Source organism: Triturus cristatus, chromosome 6 (genome assembly GCF_964204655.1).
Source record: "Triturus cristatus chromosome 6, aTriCri1.1, whole genome shotgun sequence".
In the NCBI taxonomy this organism is placed as follows: Eukaryota; Metazoa; Chordata; class Amphibia; order Caudata; family Salamandridae; genus Triturus; species Triturus cristatus.
In genome coordinates, this window is record NC_140589.1 from 1631196393 (window position 1) to 1631222627 (window position 26235).

The 26235-nt window shown below is 45.3% G+C and overlaps 1 protein-coding gene across 2 annotated transcripts in view; it reads left to right on the top strand.

Annotated features, from left to right (window-relative positions):
• PREPL (prolyl endopeptidase like) overlaps window positions 1-26235 on the top strand; it is a 405224-nt gene that overhangs the window by 332832 nt on the left and 46157 nt on the right. For both annotated transcript variants that reach the window (XM_085612773.1, XM_085612774.1), the window contains 2 exons: window positions 18356-18572; window positions 20601-20750. In XM_085612773.1, the coding sequence (XP_085468899.1) occupies window positions 18356-18572; window positions 20601-20750 (367 nt within the window). The remainder of the gene's footprint in view (window positions 1-18355; window positions 18573-20600; window positions 20751-26235) is intronic.

Genomic DNA, 26235 nt, shown 5'->3' on the forward strand with positions numbered 1-26235 from the left:
GAACAACCTGTCTGTAAGTCAAATGTCTGGCCTGTAGCAGTTAAAACTATTTCTTTTTGAGTTAGTACTGCAAAAGGATTGTTCATTTTATCAAGGAGCATAGAATTCAGCTTAACCCTGGGCTCAAAAGAAAAACAAGCATTTGCAATGCAATAGGTCTCGCACTTACGCGAGTTTGAGCTATTGGCATTGTAAATGATAATGCCTTTTATTAATGTTTGAAAAACAAAAACAAAAATAAAAGGCATTGTTATTTGCAATGTCAATAGCTGAAACAAGCGTAAATGCAAAACCTATTGCATTGCAAAAACTTGTTAGAATAGTGAGTAGAAACACTCCCATTCGGCCCGCGAGTCAAATTAATTAAATAAACAAACGCAACCGCTAAAGTGAAAGCGGACCGCGCTGCAAATAAAAAAAAATAGTGCTTACCGACTTATGAAGGAGACCGTGTAACGCCACAAGTAAAAGAGCCAGTCCTCATGGGAGGTAACAAATGGCAACAGGGCTGTAACAAGGAGGGACTAACAAGCCTCATTATCAATCGGAAACCAGTATTTACCAAGGACAATGACACCAGCCAATCAAAAATATGGGCGGAGAGTAGGCGGAGCTTCCACAGCATACTCCACTACTGCATGCCTCACAGAGCGAGCATCGCATGCGCGCTGCTGCTAGTCTTGACCTGAAAAGTACTCCTCGTCTGGACTCACTTGGTGGGCGCAACCAACGCTACCTACCCTGCTCCACAGCCAGAGGCACAGATCACACCAGCGGGCTGTAACAGAGAGCTACACAAGGCTCTGCTGTCCGTAGTGGTGGCGCTGGTTGCTGAAAGTAATTTTTTATTGTTGGACACAACAGGTCAGTCACCACTGACCAGAGTCACCTGACCTTCACTGTGTGGCCCAAAACGAGTGGTAGTGCGAGTTCAATTAAGTTGCGTGGCTCCTGAAAAGTACTGTACACCAGAGACAGACGAGATTGTGTGTGAACTTCAGCTGTAACACACAGGGCAATCAGCTAATGGCCGCGCTAAAACCGCTATTTGATAATTTATTCTAAACTAACCAAATTTTTATTAGCAGAGACTAGAGTGAGAGATTATATACACTCCAGAGCACTGACACACTTACTTTGCGAGGTGAGCGGAGAGTCAGTTCGGTAAAGGGCCGCATTGTGGCCGCAACAACTCCCGCAGCAAACATGCCGCCCACAATTTCTCATCATGAATTGCAAACACCCACTTGTGCCGCCGTGTGAGGCAGCAGGACCTCTGCCTATTAAAGTCTCTGTGTCACTTGTCTGTTCAGTGACCAGTCACCTGGCTGATGTCTCTGTAGTAGCCATTCGGCACTGCCTTTCCTGAAGTCAGTGAATAAAGTTACTGCGGCATTGGGAATCCAGGCTAATATTGTTACAATGTAGCTAGCAGCTCAGCTCAACCAGCCCCCATAAGCCTGCCGGGAACAGCGAGCATGCCACAGCGCGCTGCCACTCCACCAGCTAAAGTTTCAGCCAGCACTGGTAATTAACTAGCAGTGCTATGGCTTGAGGCAGCCGAGGCACATGCTATGCCTATTATGCATGACTTTGCATTTCAGTGAGGTGATGTGGGCCACCACACTGAAATGCGTTTGTCTAACGCCTGATGCGTGGTACTTGTCAGGGCTGGTCAAATCACTTAATCTCCCAGTGCCTGATAAATGAATCTGACCTTGTGTAATGTAACTGGTGCTCATGTAAAGTCTTCCAATACCTTTGGTTGGAGTTCGAGCTATATACAACTACAAAAAAAAAAAAAAACTAAATGGCCTGACAAGACATATGGAAAATGATGCTGGATGTGCTGTTCGTACTGGACTGTATGTGCCATGGTTCCAGGGGGAGTAATTCTATGTATATTCCTTTTTTTATTTTATTTTTATTTAAAAGGTTTATTTAACAAATTTCACTTTACATTGCGCAGTACACCAAACAAAAGGTTTCACAACACAAGATTAATCGTGGCTTTGGAATTTTGGCTATGTATATTCCTAACAGCTGTAGAGCAGAAGCAGAGTAGAGCTGTTGCTCATGAACAGTAATAGTCATGACTCACTCATCTTTCACATTCTGACAGCTAATTACCGCAGGCTGCAACAAGATGCTGCTACCTAAAGCAGACTGCTTCATCCACCCTACTACCTGCAGCACTTGCTGAGTGAATCCGCACTAAAACAATGAAAACATGAATATACAAGGGCAATGCAAGCATATCTGCAATGAATCTGCCTCCTACTGTGTTGTTTCATCCTACATTGATTCACTTGTGTCATTTCATCAGATCAGATGCCGCAGGATTATTAGATCTTGCCAGCCTCATGTTCTCTAAAAAGATCATACCAAAAATACATATGCATATATTTACATACGGAGGCTTTCGGCAAGCAGGCTTCATCCGCTGGTCTGTTTAAGAATCATTTTGCTTCCGGTCACTATGAGTTAGTCCACTTCATCCGTTGTCCATCTTACCTTATGAGTGGAAGAATTTCGCCTCGTCACATGCGCATTGATACTTTAAAAGGAGTGCCAGGCCTGGGGTGTATGGGCTGTTAGGCCACTCATTTATTTTCCTTTTTTTGTCCACAATTTTTTTTTTACATACAGCATTTTGGTAAAAATAAATGCAGGCTTGCCAAGGCCAGACCTATTGGCCTTTTACATGTAGGGTTCATCTCTAGCAGGAGAAGCCCTCCCAGAATCCCAGCAGAGAAGACACTGACTGCCGATGTTCAGTGGTCTGAGTTCCCAGCAGGTAGGGTGTGTTGTACAGGAGACCACTCCACAGCACTGAATGACAAATCTAATAAATGCGCCCCTTAGTGCCTCCTATGCCCTTGATGAGACACGTGTAATAAAAGAGTCAACATACCTTGCGGTCAGCATCCCAACCTCCAGAATACGAAGAGGGACTTGACAAGCTAAATATTTTTCAAAATCAAAACAGTTAACGAATATATTTATGACGCTTTCTAGAGTCAAGCTGGAACCATGCAAACAGCGCCTGCTGCCAGCCTCGTGTCTAAGAGAGAGGAAGCACTGGTACTTTTCGTAATGTTTGTCGTGGGATCCCAGCTCATAAACAACATGCGTGAACTTGGGCATTTTCTCCAGGTTGAGATGGGATTCTTTGAAGAAGTGTAGAATGCTGGTGGAACTCGCCGCTGCTTCGGTAATTTCCCCGCAATAATTCTTACTTGAATACCGCGACTTTCGGTAAGAGAGGAAATAAAATATTGGTGTCTGCTTCCTAGTTCACGGACACACCGTGTGACCGTCGGCACTTAATGAAGTTGCATTACGATTCTTATAATGATAGTATTGCTGTAGCCATCAATACGCAGCAAACGACGAGTACAAATGACCGAGGAGAAGGGGAAAGGTTTTCAGTAGAAAAAAAGTAAACAATTCCGTGTAGTTCTTTCTGTTTTAACGCGCGTTTAGTCCTTGGCGATGAAAGCTCAGAGGGGCCAATTCGCGCATTCAGCAGAACGAAACTGAGTTATAACAAGTGAGTGAGTCAATCCGGGGTAAAAACAGCTCTTTGATCTCAAGACTGATGATGCAAAGCGGTGTGTCGGGGGGATTGATTGCCTTTAGACTACAGGATTGATTGCCTTTAGACTACAGTACACTGACAAGTGTTCACCAGGCAGCCACGGCAGAACAATGTAAGAATGCACGCAAAGTGAAAGTAATCATTTTGCGGCCGCTTTGATGTTCTCAGTGGCCTCGCGGCTCACTGAGAACATCAAAGCAGCCGCGAAATGATCACACAGGCTGCCAAATGGTGCGCGCGCCTGGCGCACATGCACTGAAGTTGGCGGCCTGAAAGCACTAGTTTGCACTTCCAGAGCCCCCTTTTACAAAAGCTCTCGCGAGAGCAGCGCTAAAGCGCTGTCTCATGCGAGACCTAATCAGCCACCATTGCAGGAGAATGGTTCTACTTCACCCGCAATATTTTACAGTACTTTGCACAGTAAGCAGCTAAACATAGCCTTGAATCATACCAAAACATTAGTTCTGAAAACAGTTACCATTGCCACGAAGGGCACGGTAAGAAGGAATTATAGATTCAGGTGCAGCAAGAAATGTGTTATCAGGGGCAGTGTCTTAACCCCTTCGCCTCGGCAGGAATTCCGCCGCGGCGCTGGGGGGGTTTGGGGGTAGTTGCAGTGGCGCTGTGCTCGTGACGGAACCACTCCGTCACGAGTCACGGTTGAGCTGTGCTCATGACGGAGTGGTTCCGTCACGTCTCCGCCCACTGCGCTAATCGCCCGCACAGGCGGGGAATTGGCGCCGCGTGGGCGGAGCGGCCGCCAACGGCCGCAGCATGACGGAACCTCTCCGTCATGAGCGCAGCGCACCCGTGGCTCATGACGGAGTGGTTCCGTCATGAGCGGGGAAGGGGTTAAAGTGTTAATGCACTAAGATGTGTTCATAAGGACGGGAGTCTCTTTTCTTTGGCCATGGAATTGAAATAGAAGGTCTCGTTGATATAAAATATATGTACTGTGCATAGGGCTGTACCTCACTGTGAGAAAGTGGATTATTGGTTGGATGAATGGTAGTCCACCACAAGAAATGTGGCCACTATTCTTGTTAGGTCCAATAAACCTTTAGTAATTTAAAGCTCAGCTCAAACCCTAGTAGCTGTTGCACAGAGCAGATCGGCTTAACTTAGCAAAATGTGTAAAGCATTTACATGTACTAAAACTGTTAAAAATCCATGAACACAACACAATAAAAATACCATTCCAATTTATAAAAATAGAAAATAGTTTAATGAACAAAATGACACCAAAACGACAAAATCCAATAAGGGCAACCAGAGATATACATTTGTGCATAAAAATAGCACTATAAAGTGCTATGCACTGACAGGTAAGTAGGCACGGTTTAAGGCTGACTGCGATGTAGCTTGGAACGGATACAGAAACTGGGTTTGACCCGGTTGGAAGCTTTACCTTCTAACTTAGTCTCTGAAATGGGAGTTAAAATCCTAAGTGGGGCAATGCAGAAGGCTAAGGTCAAGAAGGGCTCTATGATGCTAGAAAGGTGTTGAACGAGGAGCTGGTGAATGAAAGTTAAATATGCCAATTAGAAGTATAGCCAATGTCTGAATGTTTTAGGGCTCAGAGCACATGCACTGGGGCACAGTTAGCAGAGTGCCGATGCACAGAATAAAAAAACCAGCAGGATCAGTCCAAAAAAAGAAGGTGATCACACAAAGAGGCATTTTTCTACTCAACCTGAGCAGTTTGTCTTTTATAGCCATAGAAATGAGAAGCGATGATCGGAGAAATAGCCCTTTGTATCAACCCAGTGAGTTAAATTGTTGGTTGACTGGGGTGTGAGCCCTGGTCAAGCACCAGCTACAATCCCTTGCAGGGTGAATCACAAAAGTCACAAAATTAACCTGTGCTTAAACCTGGGTAGCTTGGTTCAAAAAACAGCCAGGCTAAGCCTGGAGGCAAACACAACACAAGCACAATCCTAAACCAATTTTGAAACATAGAATACATTTTAATAAATTACTTGACAGTTTACCTAAAATAGCACCGGAAAGCACAAAGCACCAACTAAGGATATCTGCTCGCGCTGGACTGGGTCAAAGTCACAAATTCAGGGCGACCGCGATTTAGCGCTCTTCAACTACAGACACCAGATTAGTCCTGCTGAAATTTGCCTTCCCAAATCAATGCCAAGAGTCCTGTTTATGGTGGAGGGGGCAGCGAGGAGCAGGCAGAGCATTGCGGGAGGCTGCTGGAGTAGCTGAAGAGCAGGCCCGGTGTAGCGGATGGGCTTTGCTGGAGCTTCACGTTGGAGGTCCTCATGAGCAGTCAATGCAGCAACCAGAGCGTCACCCTGGTTGACAGTGTGGGCCGCAAGCTCTTGGTGCAAATGGGCCCGTTTGCAGTCACGAAGAGCCCAAAAATGTAAATACTTCTCTCTGAGGCCACACCAAGGACCCAGGACCTGAGGGGCACAACGTGTGGGTCAGAAACTCACTTCAGCTGCGTCAAGGTGCTGGTACAGGTTGCAGGGTAGCCTTTTTATGTCTCGGAGTCTCAGATCAGGAGGCCAGCAGACCAGCCCTTAGGGTCACTCTGGTAGCCCGGGTTCAAGATGAAGTTGCAGGTCCAGTTCTCCTCTCCCAGACAAGAAGTCAGCAGGGCAGCAGTTCAGCGAAGCATCAGTCCAGCGGGGTAGCAGTCCTTTCAGCAGCACAGCAGTCATTCTTCCTAGCAGAGTCCACAGGTCCAGATATGTACAAGAGTTGGTGTCTGAGGTCTCCTTTTTATACCCTGGTGCCCTCCTTCTAGAAGGTTGAAGAAGCTTCTAGACAATGGCTTTGAAGTGTAAGGAATTCCCTGACTCCCCTGCCCTGGCTCCAAGCTGGCTGGCTGCAGTGACAATGTGGCGGTGTTAGGTCCTTTACGTAAGGGCACACCCTATTCAGTTGCAAGTGGAACTGTACTTAGCTCTGCCCCCTCATCCTGACAGCAGATGGCCCACTCAGGCACACCTAATCCTTCTATTATGTGACTGTCTGAGAGGAATTCACAAAATCTGACAGTTACACCCAGTCATGTGACCCAAGACAGCCAACAAAACTGTAATCAAACACCCGACTTTACCATTAAATAGGGTTTCTCAGTACAAATCCAAAGACATCAAACATGATGTAGCTACCTGCTCCCAATTAGAAATTACAGCTTATTTAATGCAATAAGGAATCTCCAATGTTATCCTATGAGAGGTGTAGGCTTTACAGCAGTGAAAAAGAAATTTAGGACTACCAGGACATGTTACTCTTAAAAGCACATGTCTGACTTTTTAATTGCATAGCACCCTGCCCTATTGGCTGCCCTGGGCCTACCTTGTGGATGACGTATATGTAATAAAAGAGGAGTTTAAGGCTTGGCAAGGGGGTTTTAATGACAAGTTGACATAGCAGTTTAAAAACTGCATTTAGGCTGCAGTTTCAGGTCTGGCCCATGTTTTAAGATGTGTCTTAAATGTGTGGCACAATAAGTGCTGCAGGCCCACTTGTAGGATTTAATTTATAGGCACTGGTTATATGGCATACCACTCTACAAGGGATTTATAAGTAAATTAAATATGCCAATTGGGTATAAGCCAATTTAACCATGTTCAGGGGACTGAGCACAAACGCTTTAGCACTGGTCAGCAGTGGTAAAGTGAACAGAGTCCTAAGGTCAACAAAAACTAATTCCGTATAAGGTTGAGGGTAAAAGTCAAAAACTTTGGGAGTGACCCTGCAGAGAGGGGCAGATCCAACAAACCTCATTAGATCAGGATCATCAGCAGGAGAATAAGGTGCCCCTTCTTTCTGTTGGATAGACTAAAGATCGTAGAATGCACACTTTTTGGTGAAATTGTCCTGGTGCAAAGTGAGACTGTAAGGTGGAAATTAAGGAGAGACCCCTACCTCCCAACATGAAACAACAGCCACCTATAGGCGCTGTAAAGAAATAGCCAAGTTTTTCCCTCACAAAGTTACAAGAATTAAGCGATCTCTCACCCGTGACACAAGTCTGACATCCCCACCCACGTACTCCACTGACACAGGCAACCACAGATACTCCCCCCACCCTGCTCCCCCACCCCTGAAGTCTTAACTGAAGACCGAAGTGACCCAAGAAAAGCTACAGACAATAACGATCTTCTACAACTGAAAACAATGCTAAATGGATGGTCTTCAATCCCATGACAGAGAAGAAGTCTTCAAATTAATTGAGAACTTGAAGCCCACATCCCAAACTACCGATCCCCTCCGCCGTAGTGCAGAATCTCAACCATATCATCTCCCCAGTTTGGAAAAAAATCATCAATGCTTCTCTCTCATCAGGCTATGTGCCTTACCCCGACTAGGCCAAGTCAAACCCATTCTCAATAAACAGGGACTGACCTCAATAACTTCAGGCCTATCACCAACCTTACTTCCTAACTAAAATGATAAAGAAGTGTGTCCTGCTACAACTCCACCAACACATAGAGGAATTCAACCTTCACTACACATTCCATTCAGGATTCGGGAAAGGCTGAAGCAGAAAAACTGCTATGCTCAAAATATCAGATGCCATTCACAGATCCTTAGATGAAGACGACTACTTCCTCCTAATCCTACTCAACTCATCTGCAGCATTTGATTCAGTAAATCATTCAGCTTTACTTGAGATACTCGCGAACCGCGCCTGTATCAGTGGCACCATCCTGAGATGGTTCACATCCTATCTGCAACATCGCTCTCAACAAATAAAAGTCAACAGTTGTCTCTCAAAGCCTGCACCATCTCCACAACGTGTACCTAAAAGCTCAATCCTCACTTCAGCCCTATTCAAACTGTTCTCTTTCACTTTCAAACTCCGTAAAGTCCTTGGGAGTCAACCTGGCCAAAAACATATCAATGAAGGAGCACATCTAAAGAAACTCAATCCATGTATTTCCCCTGATGATCTTATGACAGTAGTGCAATCACTAGTCATCTCGAAAGTTGCCTGTGGCAACACCTCTTCACTGGAACCCCGAAAGTCATCTCACACCTCAAAGAGCAATTCTCAATGCGGCTACCAGGCTCCTCACAGAAAGGTTTGATCACATCACACCTGCCCTCAAGAGTTTCAATTGGCTTCACATTGAAAGACGATGCTTCTTCAAGACAGCTTGTATCACCCACAAAGCCCTCCATGCAAAAAAAAACAAATACCTAGAAGCCAAACTATTGATAGCAGGAAGAGGCCGAGCACTGAGAAGCTCCAACTTTCTTCTTCTCATACCTCTTAATCTGAAGAAGAAATCATCCCCAGTATGCTCCTTCTCAGGAAATGCCCCTAGGATTTGGAACTCACTTCCCAAGGATCTCCGCGGCAACCACTCTTTTTCCTGCTTCATACGGGACCTCAAATCTCCACTGCTTAACAACTACTTCAACACTCGTACAAGCTGAACTATGTTTACCAAAGGTCCAAGCTACATCTACAGGATCCATAGAGTGGTCACCTGACTCTTTCAGTCCCTAATAATTCAGCATTGTTCTATATTATTTTCTCTGACTGTTTTGACCCAATCAAATCCCCACATGTACTGCTATTAAACGTATTCACTTAGCATGTATATTGCTCCAATACCTTCAGGTCTAGCTAGCGCAATATAAAACTAAAAAATAAATAAATACTCTCATACTGAGATGACATCTTTCTGAAGCACGCTGAGACATGTGGAGTGTCCAGTATCATCTTGGTATAGAGCTGCTCTGCTGCATTTGTGTTTCACTGACAATTAGATTGCATTCAAAACCTATTATCTATAACACAAAATATGTGCTATGGTACTTTCTTGTTTGGATCCCTGAGTGGTGCTGGAACTGGGCAGCCTCACTGCGGCACCACCACTCGCCCCATCAACGGAATCACCTTGTCTGCCCCCATAGGCCTGGAGGCAGCAGGAGCTGCTCATGTAGGCCCCACTCAGGGTGTTGGGCGGGCCCTGTAAGGACCTTCACACTGCCTTCCACCTGCGACATATCACTCTTTTGCAGCCTTGCACCTGGGTGGCTACAGGGCTCCCAGACTTGGACATGGACAGAACAGAGCCTGCGGCGTGCCCCACTACACTGCAACAGAGGAAATACTGGTACTTGAGAGCTCCCTTGAAGATTCTATTGACTCCTCTTAGCCGACCGGCTCAACAGTGTCTAATCCTGACAAGTGCAACCTCATCCTTTTTGGAATCTGTGAATCATAAACCACCCTGGATCATTAAATCGACACACCAACCTTGGGGCCTGGTGTACTTAGAGAAAATTGGTGGCAATTGCGAGACATGTTCCACCAACATGCATCTATGCTATCCTGCAGGGCATTGCCCAAAAAACCATGAAGCCCACCTCCTGCAGTTAGCAGACCTTGTACAAATCTTGGAACACCGGACCGAGGACTCCGAGGGCAACAGCCACTGAAACAACATCCACGTGGTGGGCATACTTGAAGGCACGAAGGGTGCTGATGCAAGTGCCATCCTGGAGCCTAGGCTGCGGGGGCTGGTAGACCTGCAGAGCTCTCACCAGTGTGCACGGTGGAAAGGGCCCTCCACGTGCTGACTAGACACCCTGCTCTGGCAGCGGCCCCGTGACCAATATTGACCAGGCTGCTAAACTTTCACGTTTATAAACTCTGGAAGGCCTAGTCGTTGTACCCAATCACTGTTACCTACTCCAAAGTCATGCTTTTCCCCTATTTCACCCTGGCTGTCCAGATACCCAGGGCCTCATTCCTCACTCTCAAAAAAGAACTCCGTAACCTAGGATTCCAATATGCCCTGCTCTTACCCTCATGACTCAGGGCCTGATTTAGAGCTTGGAGGACAGCCGAAATAGAAATCTCATAGGATATAATGGAATTCATATTTCAGCAGATGGGATATCCGTCACTGTTGTTACAGAGTAACCTATCCGCTAAGATCTAAATGAGACCCTAAGAGTGGAAGCAAACGTCTGTGCACACTTCTTTGAAAACCCTACCAAAATGTGGACCTGTCTGAACTTCACCACGGCCGGACAGACCCATTGAATTGCCGGGTCCCTCCACCTCCTCACTGAGTGGGCTGCAGCAATCGTGACCATAGGCTGCGGCGGCTGGTGGTGGCAGGACCCACACTGGATCAGGCCTCCTAAAGCCAAAAGGCAGCATTGCGGTCAGGAGTCCGAGAGATATCTCGGACTCCTTATCCAATTCTGAATCAAAAACATTGATGACAGAAAGACCACTGGTCACCCTGCAAACTACAGATAACCTAGTATGAACTCTTGTAAATACTCTAAGACTAACTATCCGCCTTGTCCTATACACCCGTGACAACTGCTGCCACCGGGGGCTCGGCTCTCCACTCGACTGCTGGTAATCCCCCATGGAGGACAAAACTGATATTGTATACTTCTCCATCTCACCGGGCCGGCACTTTTGATGCTTCGTTCGAAGCTAGCACTGATGGCGGATTTCTCCCCCCCTATCGGGGACTGCTCCCATGTTTTCTGCTGAAGTTCGACTAACAGTTGTATTTGGATGGTTGGCTAGTTGGCACGTGTTCTATCAGTTGAGGGGTTTTGTTTATTCTATTTGTGAGACTCCCATCGCCTTCTGTCCCCGCGTTCTTCATAGGAACCAGTGGGTCCACTTACGCACCACTCCTTGTGGTATGGCCTAGCTGCACTGAACTGCTATGGTCCAGATGCAGTCTGAGACATACAGGTTCCTAATGTGGAATGTCAAGAATATGGGGCCCACTCCCAAGCGCTACAAACGCCACTCTCAGCTCATGTATGGGGGCGCACATTATCTTCCTCCAAGCGGCCCACCTTGCTCAGAAAGAGGATTACCGACAGCGCCGCTGCTCGCGGAGCCAGCTTTTCCACACCTCCTATTCCGCTTTCTGCAGTGGGAAGGCCATTTGGATTTGTCCTGGAGTTCACCTCCATGCAGAAGACTCCTTCATTAACAAAGAGGGGTGCTACATACTGCTACAGGGCCAAATGGATGGCCGCCAATTGTACTAGGCAGCCTATATGCCCCAAATTGGGGCCGACCTCAGTATCTAGACTCCCTCTCTCCACAACTGGCCACTTGGGTGGGCTACCAATAGCTCCTGAACGGTGACTACAACTGTGTGCTAGATCTCACCCTCCACAAGTCACAACCTTCCTCTCTGGCACTCCAGTAGCCCATAATGACACAGCTCTGGTGGACTGGCTATGCAACTGGTCCCTGGCTAATTTATGGTAGGGCCAGTACCCCCCAACAGGGCAACAGGGAACACTCATTCTTCTCCCCACTCCACAGGCTTCTCACCCTCTTGGACTGCATAGTGTTCTCCTCGGACCTGATAACAGACCAAGTGCATGTCCTACTTGGGTAAAACTTTTCTGATTACAATCCACTCTATGCAGATGTGCAATGGGGGAGAGATCCTGCTCCTGTCCCGACGTGGAAACTCCAACCTCTGTGGCTGAAAGACATCACATTTAAGCACACTGTTTAGGACATGATTGCTTCCTAATTTACACTGAGTGCATGCTCTACCCCCCCCCCCCTAGTGGAGTGGGAGGCTTTTAAGGCAGTATTGCTTGTGGCATGCATTAGTACTATTGTAGGGTCCCAGCAAGCAATAGATAGCCAACACCGAGAGGTTGAATGTTCCCTCAGAACTGTGGAGGTGGAGGACATGACAGACCCCACGCAGAGGGATGAATTGGAGAGAGATAGGGAACCCCATGTTACCCTGGTTGAACTCCCCTACTGCCTGGATTGAGCACCATATGTACCCTGCACCCATGCAGTGGCCGATAGGCCTGGTAGGCTTCTAGTCCTGCTGGTTACACCTCACGCCCCGGGACACCAATACATACAATTAGAGATCAAGATGGGATAACCCATAACATCCAATGTGGCATCAACACTACCATCCATTCTTGTTCCTCCAAACTATACGGTGGGGAGGCCTTTGAGATGCCTAAGACACTCTACCAGACCCTAACAGACATTAACCTACCCCAGGTGCCAGGGTACCAACAATGCACCTTAGAGGGCCCCATCACAGAACACAAGATCACCCTTCTTTCTCGAATTATAAAATCCTTAGAAATACTTGCAGACTGCATACTTCCTACCCTACCTGAGCTGATCTATGCTGATCAGAATGGCCTTATCCCCATCATCACACTTCTTTGAATATACAACATCTATATGCGATCATGGAACAGGCACCCTAGGTTTGGCCCCATGCACCCTGCATTTCTCTCGCCCTGGAACAGACATTCTACTTGCTAAACTTGGACTATATGTTTTGGGCCCTCCGACGATATGGATTTGGTCTAAAATTCCTTGGATAGATCCAGCTCTATTTGCAAACCCCAGCTAGGGATAGGATGGCCACCACATCTCGGAGGACTACCCCATCCATAGGAGAACCCGACAGGGTTGCCTCCTGTACCGGCTACTGCATGTGTTGGTGCTGCAGCCCGTTGCAGTGCAGTTGCGAGCTACAGGTGGAAAAAGGGGCATTCCCCTATGAACCCAGACACATGTTTCCCTTTATGCAAATTACATGATCCTCTACCTCCGCAGTGTCTGCGGGGACTTGACCCACCTCATTTCGAACCTGACCACATTTGGGGAGGTCTTAGGTTTTAGAGTCAACTACCCCAAATCCCATGTTTTCCCGTTCAATGAACATTTGCCTGCACTGCGAATCAAGCTGTGTACTGAATGCCTAACCTGTGCCCCGTGGACAATCAAATATTTAGGGATTCAAATATACCACAAGGAGGTTGACCTTCTGGAGGGAAACCTCTGCAAGGTAGTGAGGTCCCTGAGATCCCAAACCTCCTTTTTTATGACGCTACCTTTCTCCGTGGCGGGCTACATAGCCTTATGAAAAATGGTAGTGCTGTCCAACTCTATACTATTTTTCCAACCTTCCTGTCACGTTCGCCAGGCACACCCTCTGTCACTTGGAATCTCCATTAATTGACCTGCTGTGGGCCATACACTGACGAGACAGGGATCTCCCTGGCCAGTACCCGAGATGGCCTCTTGCTGACCCCTGTTGCTTCTGGGGCAAGGGATGAGGGGCCCTCACCTGCTTCTTTACGCATGACTTGCGAATGCCTACGGAAGAGCTTTCTGGTGGGCTGGAACTACCTGACTCTACTTCCTGCTGTTTCCACTTTGGGTACTCCCTCTAAGGGACTGTCACTTGGGCTGACGCCTGGTGGGGATGTAGAGAAGGCTGGCATCATAACGCTCACAAGCTCTTCAGGGAGAGGACACTTGGCTCTTCCTAGGATCTCCAGGATCTCCTCAGACTGCACCGGGGAGCATCTATGAGTTATGGAGCACCCACGGCGGCACTGCAACAATACTTGGGCATCCAGGGTTTGTAACCAGCCCACAATGTGCTACTTCATACACTGCACTTGGTAGTTCTAATACTCCCAATGGTTAAAGACCTAGAATACCCAAGCAAGATTTCCCAGAACTCCTGATTCAAGTGTATTCAATTCTGCAGCCTACATAGGGCCTACTTGATCCCTGTGATGCCTACACCTTATTTATCTCTTGGTCGCGGTTGAATGTCCCCGCTGCAGGACAGGCTCAGCAGACATGTTTAGGACTTGTGGGAAATTCTGCTGGATATTTCCTTGGCCACGGGCCAGATGCTGCTTGACACAGCAGGTTAGTGCCTACTGGGCCCGTTCCCCCGCCCAAAACAGGAAAAGCCATGACTCGCTTCATTGACCTAGCACTCTCCTGGCCAAAAGGACAGTGGTAATGCAGTGGAAACCTAGAGCGCCCTCCTTGTTTTCGCATTGGTGCACAGAGGCCATTAGATGGGCGCAGGTGGAGAGCGCAGCCATGCGACTAGAGGAGAAGCGAGGACTGCGGAAGTACCCCATAGCTACCTGCTGGGACACGATCCTACAAGACTTCGCATCACAGACCAGATATGACACCGGACTTCCCTAGCTCCCACTGCGCGACCCTGCACCCAATCCCTCGTACACTACGCTGCCTCTTCCACCCCTACCCCCACCCCCTCATCCTCACACTTCTGGCCAGACACGAATTGACACCAACTTGTTGAATGTAAACATGCTCTGGCACATAACTTGTAATAACGTGCTACACTTTATACCTGCCAATATAAATCGGTGTAAAACAAAATGGCAGCTCTCCCCTTCCAAACCCTTCTAATGACTCAAGAAACATCTCAAAACACATCTGTTCAGTCAGTTCCTGAGTTTTTGAATAACCTACACTGTTCTTGGCATTCTCTGTTTCTGACATTTCGATAGCATGTACCTTTCTTCGTTGACGGTGCTTCCTTCTGCCGACTAAGAATCCTGGGAAATATATGTTCACCATTTAAAATGCACATTAAAACGACAAGGTGTAATACACTGCAATTTTTAAGCCCTGTAAATAAAAGATGGTATCGCTCAATTTATGGTACATTAGTTATCCATCTTGGAAGAAGGAAGGATGAGTGTACAGGGCTGACTTTTGAACAAGTGACCTCTAGAAGACCACATCTGTAAGCAGTGAGCGTTCAGTGCAATGATCAGCCGTTTGATATAATCTCTAGGAACCTCAAAGGAACAGTGTAATTTCATGTGAACAATAATATAAACATTTCGGTCATATTGAGACAGACAGTTGGCTACACAGGGTGTTTCTGATAGGTTTCCAGGGGACTCTACCCCCATCAAACATGTCCAACTGTGACTTGCACATGTTCCAGTTATTTTCCCAGTTCCTGTGATTGTCAGAGAGCCAAAAGAAACAGCAGTAGTTACAATGAAAAATCAAGGGGGGTTTATGTTGATGTGGACATAGAGAAAAGAAGCTCACCTTGGGATTCCTTGGAGAACAGCTACAGTTACTTTTGATACATCTCGTGGCACCTTTTGACAAGCAGCAGCTGTGTTTAGTTATCTACGTTTTGGAGGATAAAATAACACCCTTAGATTTTGTTTTTAAAAACATTTTCAGGGCCATAAATGGGTAGGGTAATCCTAAAGGGAATTTGCACATAAATTTACAAACCCTTCACTCTACTCATGGGCTTAGCCAGGTACAGGCTGGATTGGGCCAGGCCCAAGTGTCCATGAGTTCAGCCCAGTCGTGCGGGTCACCCTGTCACCACCTAACATCTAGCAGCAGGAACAGTGGTCGTGGGCATGGTGCGCTCCTAAACACTGCCCGCACAGCAAGGGTCTGAGTCAGCTAACAGCCTCCATTTGATTGTCGGACCTTTGCCTGTACGTGGGTGGGAACCTGGGCACTGTTGGCCAGCAAAATGACCCTGCTCTCTGGTGCAAGTACCTTGGTCCAGGATACTGGCTGTTGGCAGGAAAGTGCCCCAGTCCTGAGTCACTGGTACATGAGTATTTGAAAAGTCTGTTGGGCTGCTGCAAGCGCTCCCAGGGGTCTTTAAAGAGCACCGCATTCAGACTGTGCCACTATGCCAGGCAGCAGCTGAGTCTTGACCATCTCTGCAGCTCCATCCATTCTCACTGGCAGAGACCCAGAACTCATTAGCTACTTGAATATTGTTTTCGTGGTAATTCATCCTCTACTTTGGTGTAATGAATAGTTTCAGCTGGTACTGATGATAGCTGCCAAGTTTTCCGCCTACTTGTATGTGACGTTGTTATGTTTTCAGTGTGCTTATGTATGACATTTCAATGCCTTGTGTGTGGCATCATGAATTATACTTTATCACAAGCAGTGCAAAGAAGTTATATCCCAGCAGTGAGTTAAAGTACAGACATGGACCCTCTATGCAAAATACCGGTCTTGATATGCCCATAAAACATATTCAACATCATGTAGTGTTTATTTAAGGGCACTATTTTACTTTCTTTTTCGATCCAAATAGAATGGTGGTGTTGAGGGTCACACTTGGTTTGTGTTCCCTGTCCCTTGAGACTTATAAAATACTTTATACAGTGTGGTGACGCGGAAGTGAGGGGTGCTGAAGGACAGCAAGGAAGAGGAATGTAGTGTTGCTGTTCTCTGTTAGATGGGCACAGTTGCTAAGTATGTGCTAATCTTGCCCCTTGCTGTTGCACCAGTGGTGGAGGGAGCTATGTTGAACTCAAGACCAGAGCAAACGAGCAGTCCCTTAGCAACACAGTTACATGCTCTAAGGTCTGAAACTTCAAGCACCTCTTTTAATATGGTTATATGTCAACCCGTAGCTTTACCAGTATGGACTTGGTTGCTTTACTAGTGTGTTCCAAATGTCACATTGCCATGCCTAATGGTACCCAGATATCTTTGGAGGGGAATCCGTAGCTACCGTTTCTTCAACCTTTCTTGAATATCTCTTTAGGTAGAGCCCCTTAACATCTCTTTAAAATTACCTTTAATTTTCAGTTAGTCTGCCCTACTACTGTGAATGCACTATTTCCACACTTACATTTGCCTTGTGCAACCCCCAGATAAGAGTCTTTACATCCTATCCAATTATAACCATTATTTCTAACCTTCTGTTCAAGTGCATCTTTTGCCACAGTTTTAAACTATGTTGCTACTTCAAGGTGCTTTAAAAACGTCTGAAAATTCCATTACATGTAATGTTCAAAAGTACCTTTGCAAATTGTCATCAAATTGTATTCAGTTCCATCCAATAGTACCAGCTAATTGTTCTCTAAAATATCCTATTATTCGTACTAACGTCCTATGGGAAAATGTCAAAGTCCCCTTATAAAATCGCTTGCCTAGTCCAACCACTCTCTGTCAGAGCCCAACCGATTGAGAAGTCATGGGTAACCCCGCAGTAGTTTTTAGAAAAGTTGACTTCGTTATATGAAGAGTCTGGACAATAAAAAGTTACTTGACATAAATGTATAACTGTGTAAAATGTGTTTTCAAATGAAAGATTTCTTTTCATTGTCTGTGTAAATCCTCTTTCTTATACTGTGGTTTGTGTGCACTTATATCAAAGAGTACAATCAGACTTTGAGTAAATTGTATGCATTAGTACTTCGATTACTAATCCTATTGTTGTAGGTACTCAGTAGCCGGCTGGCTGTTAGCTGTGTGTGGTACAAGATGGTATGTAACTTTGACTGTTGACACCTACTTCTGTTGAATACGTAAACATTAATAATGCCTGAGGACCCTCCTTTAGACTTCCTCCTCACGGTGTGCAGCTTCTGTGGTATTCCCTACCACTGGCACCTTAGGTTTCTGCACTCTTTGTTTTCTGTTCTGGCAGAGAGCACACAGATTCCATGGGGGGCAATGTCCTCGCCTCCACTCCTAGTAATATGGGCGTATTGGTCCCTCCCCTGAGAGCAATGTTCCACCGCTCTTCGAACCATAAGTACACCCACCCACTTGCTGGATTTTCCACCGTTGCAGACCCCAGCTGCGCTGGTAAAGGTTTATGTGTGTAGATGACTCTTTTTGTACATCGAAACGTGACTTACCACCTTTCACGCATAATGCCCGGGTGGGACTTAGGGTTGATTTCCGGTCTTAAATAGTGATTTTCCTGTCTTTTGATGTTTTCTGAAGTAGGCTTTATTCATCTCTCATTTACCTTAGCCAAACCGTATCTAATTTCATTTTCCAGTGAATCTTTATAAAGGGTGTACACGAAACCAGTTTAAAATGGTTAATATTTCGTTTCTATTCATTCGTGAAATTAAAAAAACAAACGTTTAGACACCTTGATAAGTGAAATGTAATCCTAGTCCTCGTGTGTGCATGTTTTGCTTCAGAGGAGGAGGAGAGTTGGGCAACAGGTGGCACGAGGAGGGCCGCCTGGAGAATAAACGGACCGGCCTGGAGGATCTCAAAGCCTGCATAGCACAGCTGCATAAGCTGGGATATTCGGAGCCTGGCCTCACAGCCCTGACCGCCGCCAGTGCCGGGGGAGTGCTAGCAGGGGCCCTCTGCAATGATGACCCTGACCTCCTCCGAGCCGTCGTCCTACAGGTGAGGAGAATATTCTGTCCATGGGCAAGAACGTGTTAAGATGAGCATCGTTTGGGAATTCTGTGAAATGATAATAAAAAGGTAAATGGTAGATCTATATTCTATTGCAAAAGTGTAGGTCTGCAGGATGAAGAGGGGGAATGTCTCACTGAATTTGACAGACATGGAACGCTGAAAACAGACACCCTCTTTTACCCAGTTATAAACTAAAAATGTTCAGGTAGCGACACTAGCACTCCAAGCACAAAGAATATTAAGCTACAAATCCAGGGGCTGAGGCATGCAGCCGTCTTTGCTTGCGCACAGGGCCTTGAGCTGACTTTTTCAGTTTTGGACGCAAGCCAATCATAATCATATTTTGCTTTCAGTGAAGTTGTTCTAAACAGCTTCACTCTTTCTGAGTGCCTTAGCCGCTCCAAAGCGTTTAAGAGTTAACAATTTCACATACACATCTTCTAACGCGGTGACTAGGCCCATGTTGTAATTCTTGATTGGTTATTTCAACTCACCTTGATTTCAGGTTGCTATAAGAGCAGACCAGTGACGAGGTGTGTCTTGTGGTCATATGGAACTGTTAGCCAACCAGTGTCTCAAAGGTGGAAGGCTTCATGCATACCACATCATAAGAGGGTGGTGGAAAGTGTGCTCAGGTGTCTCATAGTTGCCTGTGGAACACTGGATTTTGGTACGCCATCGCAAAGGGAATTCAAGAGCGGACAGTGCTCGAGAGTGGTTGCTATGTTGAGATCAAGCTATTTGTGGATCAGGCAGCACCAGCAAATATCATACTGTGGCCATCTTTAAATGTCAGGAAGCACTAAAATGCCCAAACCTGCTCACTAGCATACATTTGAATCCAGTCCGCCTTTAATGGGAATAACATAACATAAAGTCTTAAGCATTGGTCAGCTTGGGCAAGGAAAAGCATAACTTTGCTTTACCATTAAGTGCTTAATATACCTCTGTACTACAACCTGATTTAAATGTATACTTCAGAACAAGGTTAGCCTGTCATTTTGCACAGCAATAACACTACACTAATGTATACAACTGCTTGACAGGTACCATAATATATAAAATCCATCATTCAGAGAAAGGTCTTGCTCTAGATGCTTTTATAAAGTACAACAATTACAGTAGACTAGACTAGAATCAAAAAGCATAGGCAAAATAAGAAACACAGTTCAGATGATAGCAAAAACGACCAATGACTCAAACTAATGCAAGGCCTAACTGCAAACCTAGAAAGCACTCTTGGACCTGGTTCCTGTCACCATTCTGAGCGATGACACTTGTCATGGCCACCTCAAATAAGAGAGTACAAACAACGGAGGTAAATGTATGGATACAGAAAAGACTAAGCAATATGAAGAGGCAGAGCAAAGAATTAGTGTCATAAAATCCATTGCCTAAAATAGAGGTCCTGGAAACATAGCTGGCTACCCTCAAGAAAGCAAATAGAAAGCTCGGCATAGTGGGCAAACATTAAGCTTTATCATTTGCATGTAACGGTAAACAGGGATATTTGATTGTATATTTACCATTCTACTCCTTTGGAAATCTCTGGAAAATCCTTTAGCCATATACAATAGTTCCAAAAGCTCAGCGTCAAAAACCACTTTAATGATGTACAGAAACCAAGCTCAGTATTTATATGCCTTCTGAATTGTTTCCATCCTATTATAAATTGCATGAATGTGATATGTGGGTTTCTACACCAAGGATTCTACAAAGGAAATCAGTCCTTTCTCTCACGGAGAGGATCTAAAGTTTTTGCAGTCAACATATTGACTATAAATGATTGATAACAAAAGAATATTGTAATTTCACATGCTTGGAAACTGTTCAGGGTCAAATTAATCTATAGAAATCATAACTACCATTGTATATTGGAATGCCTAAGGTATGAACCGTGTAGCAAGAGGCAAACACTTGGGAGAACAGAGAGAAATACACTGATTCATGTTCAGAAATACCTACAATGTTATTTTTTGTCACAGTGTTTTTCCTTCTATGTTTATTTTTTAGGCCCCCTTCCTAGACGTTTTCAACACAATGTTAGATGCAAACTTACCACTTACTCTTGAAGAACAGGAAGAGTGGGGCAATTCTTTATCCAGTGAAAAATCTATGGAGTATATCAAAAGTTACTGTCCTAATCAGAATATAAAACCACAGGTATGCAAAAACAAATAATTTTAGTGACTTTATTATGGTGCACATTTGTAACTAGGATGCAAATGTTGTACATGAATGGGTAGCTTTACAAACCTTGTCACTGTGACCGGTGTAATTGGATGAATCTACAGCATAAACATTTAATGGACCCCAGGGGGCCTGGATATGTGTAATCTATGCTGATTTGTTGGGATCACTGGTTCTTCATTTTTACAGCCTCTGTGATGCACATATTTGGTTAGCAAAAGTGTATTTGATCTAACCTTTAGAAAACAAGGATTCACCGCATATTTTAAGCGTTTCTTTTCTACATATGGTTTCTGCACATAGTCTAACTGTGCCCATTGTAGCGGTTTTCCATCTAGAACATGCTGCCTACTCACAGCCACACACTTACATATTCAGTGGCTTTGGTTAATAAATTGGTATTTTATAGAGAGTATGGTTAATGATATTTTTTCAGGAAGACAAACAGTTTTAGGTGTAAGGCAATTTGTAAGATGACAACCCCAGAAGTCTTTCATGGCTGATACATACTAGCCTTAATACTTGAGAGGTACAGGTGATAAAAGCTGTTGCTGTAATCTCCATGGCAGATGGTAAAGCTCAATATATTAACAAAAATGTCCAATTTCTTATCATTTGGGGCAAACAAACTTCCAAAAATGGCATGCTCATTTTTATGTTAATGTGGAGTGACGTATATTTCCTACTTCTGTTTGCCTTTACTTCCTGAAACTTGTTTGCCCACTCTCTGCCCCAATCTGTCGGGCTCCCATATGGAATGTTTTAAAGCTGCTGTTGGATTGCAACTGCAGAAAATAATAAAAGCTAATCTCTTTTCTCCTTCCTCTGCCCTATCTCCCAAATCCATTTCTAAAACAAAAACACCTCGAATGGCTAGTTTTCGGGGAGACGCTGGCTGGAGGTTTTTGTTTTCTTACTTGATTGGATCAAAATTATAATAGTGCTCATAATGGGACGTCTGACTGCTCTAGATTGATCTTAGAATACCTTACAGGGAATTTATTCTTAATCTGCCTAACATACACAGTGGCAGAGCTGGACATCATCAATGTGGGATTTGTATCATTCAGTCAATGAGTGACCACTACTTCTAATTAAACGGCGTTATATCATTACACAATTTGCTATCGGATGGGCATAAGTTTCCTACATAGGAATCCCAGAATCAAAATATACCTTGGAGAGAGCCTTACTCCACCTATATTTATTGCCCTGAAGAAGTCCCACAAGGGGACGAAACGCGTCGGCTGTTCTGTGTGTTGAATGCTGCATCTCAGCAACGTGATATGAAAAAGAAACAATAAAAGAGAAAGAAAAAAAGAATAAACTCAAGAACTTTCTTTCTTTGATATGAACGTTAAAATGATCTTTTTTGGCAAAAGTTTCTTTGAGTGGTGCACCTAAGCTTTGGTTTTGAATTGTTAAGTTCCTGTTGGAACAAGTATTGTGATGGTGGGTACTATACAGCGTGCACACAGATCCCATTAAATATAAGGGACTTTATGCAAGGAGTATAAAAACAGGTTAGGTGCTGTCATTTGGAAGGTTCCACTGTCATGTTCTTCTTTTTTTATGTCTCAGGCCTGACTCTTCAGCTTGTAGTGAAGTTTTAAAATGCCATTTTGACCAGGCAACATTATCCTTTTCCCAGGCCTAGACCTTCCCTTTTAATACTTATAAGTCATCCCATAGGTAGACCCTAAAGGCTCGTAGGGCTCATGGTATTTAAAAAGTAGGGCATTTGGGTTTAAGTTTTACATGTCCTGGTGTTAAAATGCTTCTTACGTTGTTTTTCATTACTGTAAGACCTATCTCTCCCATTGGTTAACACTAAGTTACCTCATTACATTTAGTAAGTGCTAACTTTGGATTAGGAGCAAAACTCGGATTTTAAGCCACAATTCAATGCCACTTTGAGATGGTTGGCATTTTCTTGTCCTACCTATATGTGCTTTCTGCTAGCGTCCTGGATCACATGACTGTGAATGGCTATGCTTTTGAGGTTTGTGTATTCTTCCCAGACAGTGTCGCAAAGCAGACTAGGTGTAGGCAGGATGGGCCATCCTGCCAGGATGACTGAGGGCGGATGGATCTATGTCCTGTCCCACTTACACCTCAACACAAAGGAGCTTGACACCAACCTTTTTTCACCCTAGATAGTTTGGAGACTTGTAAAGGGAAAGAAAGAACTTTCCAGAACCAGATGTGGGGGTAGACAGGGATGTCCCTCCACGCAAAAAGGATGCCACCAGGTATAAAATATTGGGACCTCAAAGCCACTGTACCTGTGGAAGTTACAGAAGAAGGACTGCCTTACTGCCAGTGGACTTCCCTTCTGCTTGAAGTACTGCCTTGCTCTCTGAGAAGGAATATTAGGCCTGCTTGCCTTCATCCCAGGCTCACCATAGTGACTCCATGGAACAGTTGGCTGACCTACTGTGTGAGCTATAAGGACTCAACAGGCTTCAGAGGTCTCTGTGCAACTGCTCAGCTGACCTGCTGCGAACTGGACCACCGTGGACCTGCAACTGGACTTGCCTGAACCCTGCTGGCTTCTGCTGGAGTACGTCTCTGATTCCTAAGTGGTACCTCCCCAGGTCTGGGCCTTTAGCTGGCATCATAGTGTAATCGTCCTAAAGAAAAAGAGAAAATACTGAAGTTTGGGCTCTTCACGACTGCAAACGGGCCCGGTCGTGCCAATGCTCTGCCGCCCATGACAACTGCCAGCACGAGGTTCCAGTGAGACATGTTGTTTGTACCAATGACAGTCTGCGACGACCAACAACACGAGACCTGCACTTCGTGCTACAGCAATGACAGCCTACGACTTTTGCCAGCCCAAAGCTACAGCAGTGACCGTCCTCAACTCTTGATCTGCTCTTCGCTGTACAGAGGCGACCACCTGCGAAGTCTGGCCTGCTCTTTGCACCACAGCAACAACAGTCCGTGACACACAGCCTCTCCTCGCAGTCAATGCAAACGGAACACTTCGCGTCAGACTTAGAAGGTACTTTTTCAGCTGGACTGTGAGAAATTGGGTTGTTGATTGAAGGGGATGTGCACCCTCCTCATGCAACAGCCCCAATCCTTGCCAGGGTGAACCACAGTAAGTCACTAAGTTACCTTGGCCTTAACCTGGTAGCTTGCCACAAAAGCTGTCAGGCTTAACTTTGGGGCAATGTGTAACAGTACTAAGGTGAAAAGGTAAAACAGTAGTAAGGTGAAAACACAACGAAAGACAAATCCCACAACAATTTTGAAAAATAGAGTAAATGTTAATGAATAATTTAAAACCAAAAAGACAAAAAATTCCAATCACTAGAACCGGAGTTATGAATTTTTAAAATTTAGAGTGGATTAAATCGCCAACCCCTGACAACTAGTTACCCGAGACCGGTCAAGGGTTTTAGCTGACTGCAATGGCGCGCGGGTCAGATACAGAAAGTGGATTGGGCCCAGTCTACGCTTACCTTTGGACTACAAGAAATTATGGGAACACATGTCTGAGAAGGTAAAGTTCAGCGGGGCAAGGCATCTGGCGGTATCTTAGGAGGAGGAGGAGATGTTGTCGTCGGGGAGCCATTGAACGAATTCTTGGTGAAGATTCCTATGTTCAGATTTTGTCTCTTTATTGGAAGTTAAAAATCTCCATCTGGATGAAGCAGCAGGCTGTAGCCGACGAGGGCTTAATGAGACCGGATACCCCTTCTAATTGGTGTCGCTTAACAGGATGTACTGTTGCTGAGAAGAGCAGTGCACTTTGAGCCGATTGACAAATGGGTAGGTATCGCCATCTCCCGGTTCTCAGAGCGCTTTTTGGTCATACATTTTGTAAGTCCCAAGTTTTGGATTCAGGCTATTTGGACACCTTTAGCGCCACATCATAGGGTTCAGGACTGTAGAAACACCTCTTGGACTGTCAGGAATTGCCCAGACAGGGTCCAGGTGCAAGGTGGTTGGAGTATTTTCTATCCCTGAGGCTCTGATTTGGAAGTTTTCCAGCTAGCCCTTGGAGTCACATTGGAAGTTCTGGGTTCAAGTAGAAGAGCAGGGCTCAGGCAGCAGGGCAGACCGTTTGGGGCTCAGAGCTGGTCTCAGGCTGCAGAGTAGTCCTTTTTAGTGTAGCAAAGCAGTCCTTCTGAAGTGCACCGCAGGCCACAGCAGCAGGCAGTTCTCTTATAGTCCGCCCACAGGACCAGGAGTGGACTGAAGAGTGGGCCTGAGGGTCCTTTTTTATACCTGGTGCCTCCTTTGAAGTAGGAGAAACTTTTGGGGGGTTCTCCTCACAGAAGAGTCTGCAATTTCCTGCCTCCCTGCGCTGGTACCAATCTATCTGCAGGCACAATCGGCTAGTGTGAAGTTCTGTGTGTGAGAGAAATGCAAGTGCACAGCTCTGCTCATCTATGCACATCTAGTCCCTCTATTGTGTGGCTGTCTGGGAGCAATACTCAAAGGCCAACTGCCAACTACACGCGGTCATTTGACTCAGGAACAGGCTGCAGGCACCAAATGGTTAGGACAAAAAAAAGTCAACTTTTAAAAATTGCATTTTCAAAATTGTGACGTACAATCTGACTGTACCATTCATTGGGATTTTATATTCCAATTCCTCAGACACTAAACATGGCTTTCCTACCTGCTCCCAATCAAAAGGTATCACTTACTAAATGTAATAAGGTAACCCAATGTTGTCCCATGGGAGAGGTAGGCCTCACAGCAGTGAAAGCCAAACTTGTGAGTTTTTCACTATCAAGACATGTAAGACCTAAAAGTACTTGTCTAGGTTTTTAATTATAATGCATCATGTCCTGTGTGCTGTCTGTTCCCTACTTCAGGGGTGACTTATATGTAATAAAAAAGGGAGTTTAAGGGTCGACAAGGGGTTTATTCTGCCAAGAGTCGAATCAGCAGTTTAAACTTCCAACAGGCTGCATTGGCAGACCTGGGGCATGTTTTAAGGGCTACTTAAGTGGGTGGCACAATAAGTGCAGCAGGCCCACTTGTAGCATTTAATTTACCAGACCTGGGTAATTTACCAGCCACAAGTTCTAAGGCCAACAAAAACTAATTAAGAAAAATAGGAGGGGTGAAGGCAAAAGGTCTATGGGTGACCTGGCAAAGAGGGACAAGTCCAACAGGGACTACCGAATCCCTGTATCTGACCAGCGCTTCATCATGTTCGGCTTGAACTTGTGTGACTTCCTCCCAGTCTAGCGCGGTCAGATGACCCCGAATGGCACTTTGTGCTTTTAGGCACTATTTTCATTAAACATTTTAAAACTGTATATCTTCGGGTCTATTGTCTGGACTTTTGCCGTTCTGGTATAATTTTATTTATCAAAAAGTACTCTATTTTTCTGCATTGGTTTAGGAGTTTTTGTTTGTATTGTGTTTTCACTTTAGTACTGGTTGTGTACTGCATAAATACTTTACACATTGCCTCTAAGTTAAGCCTGAC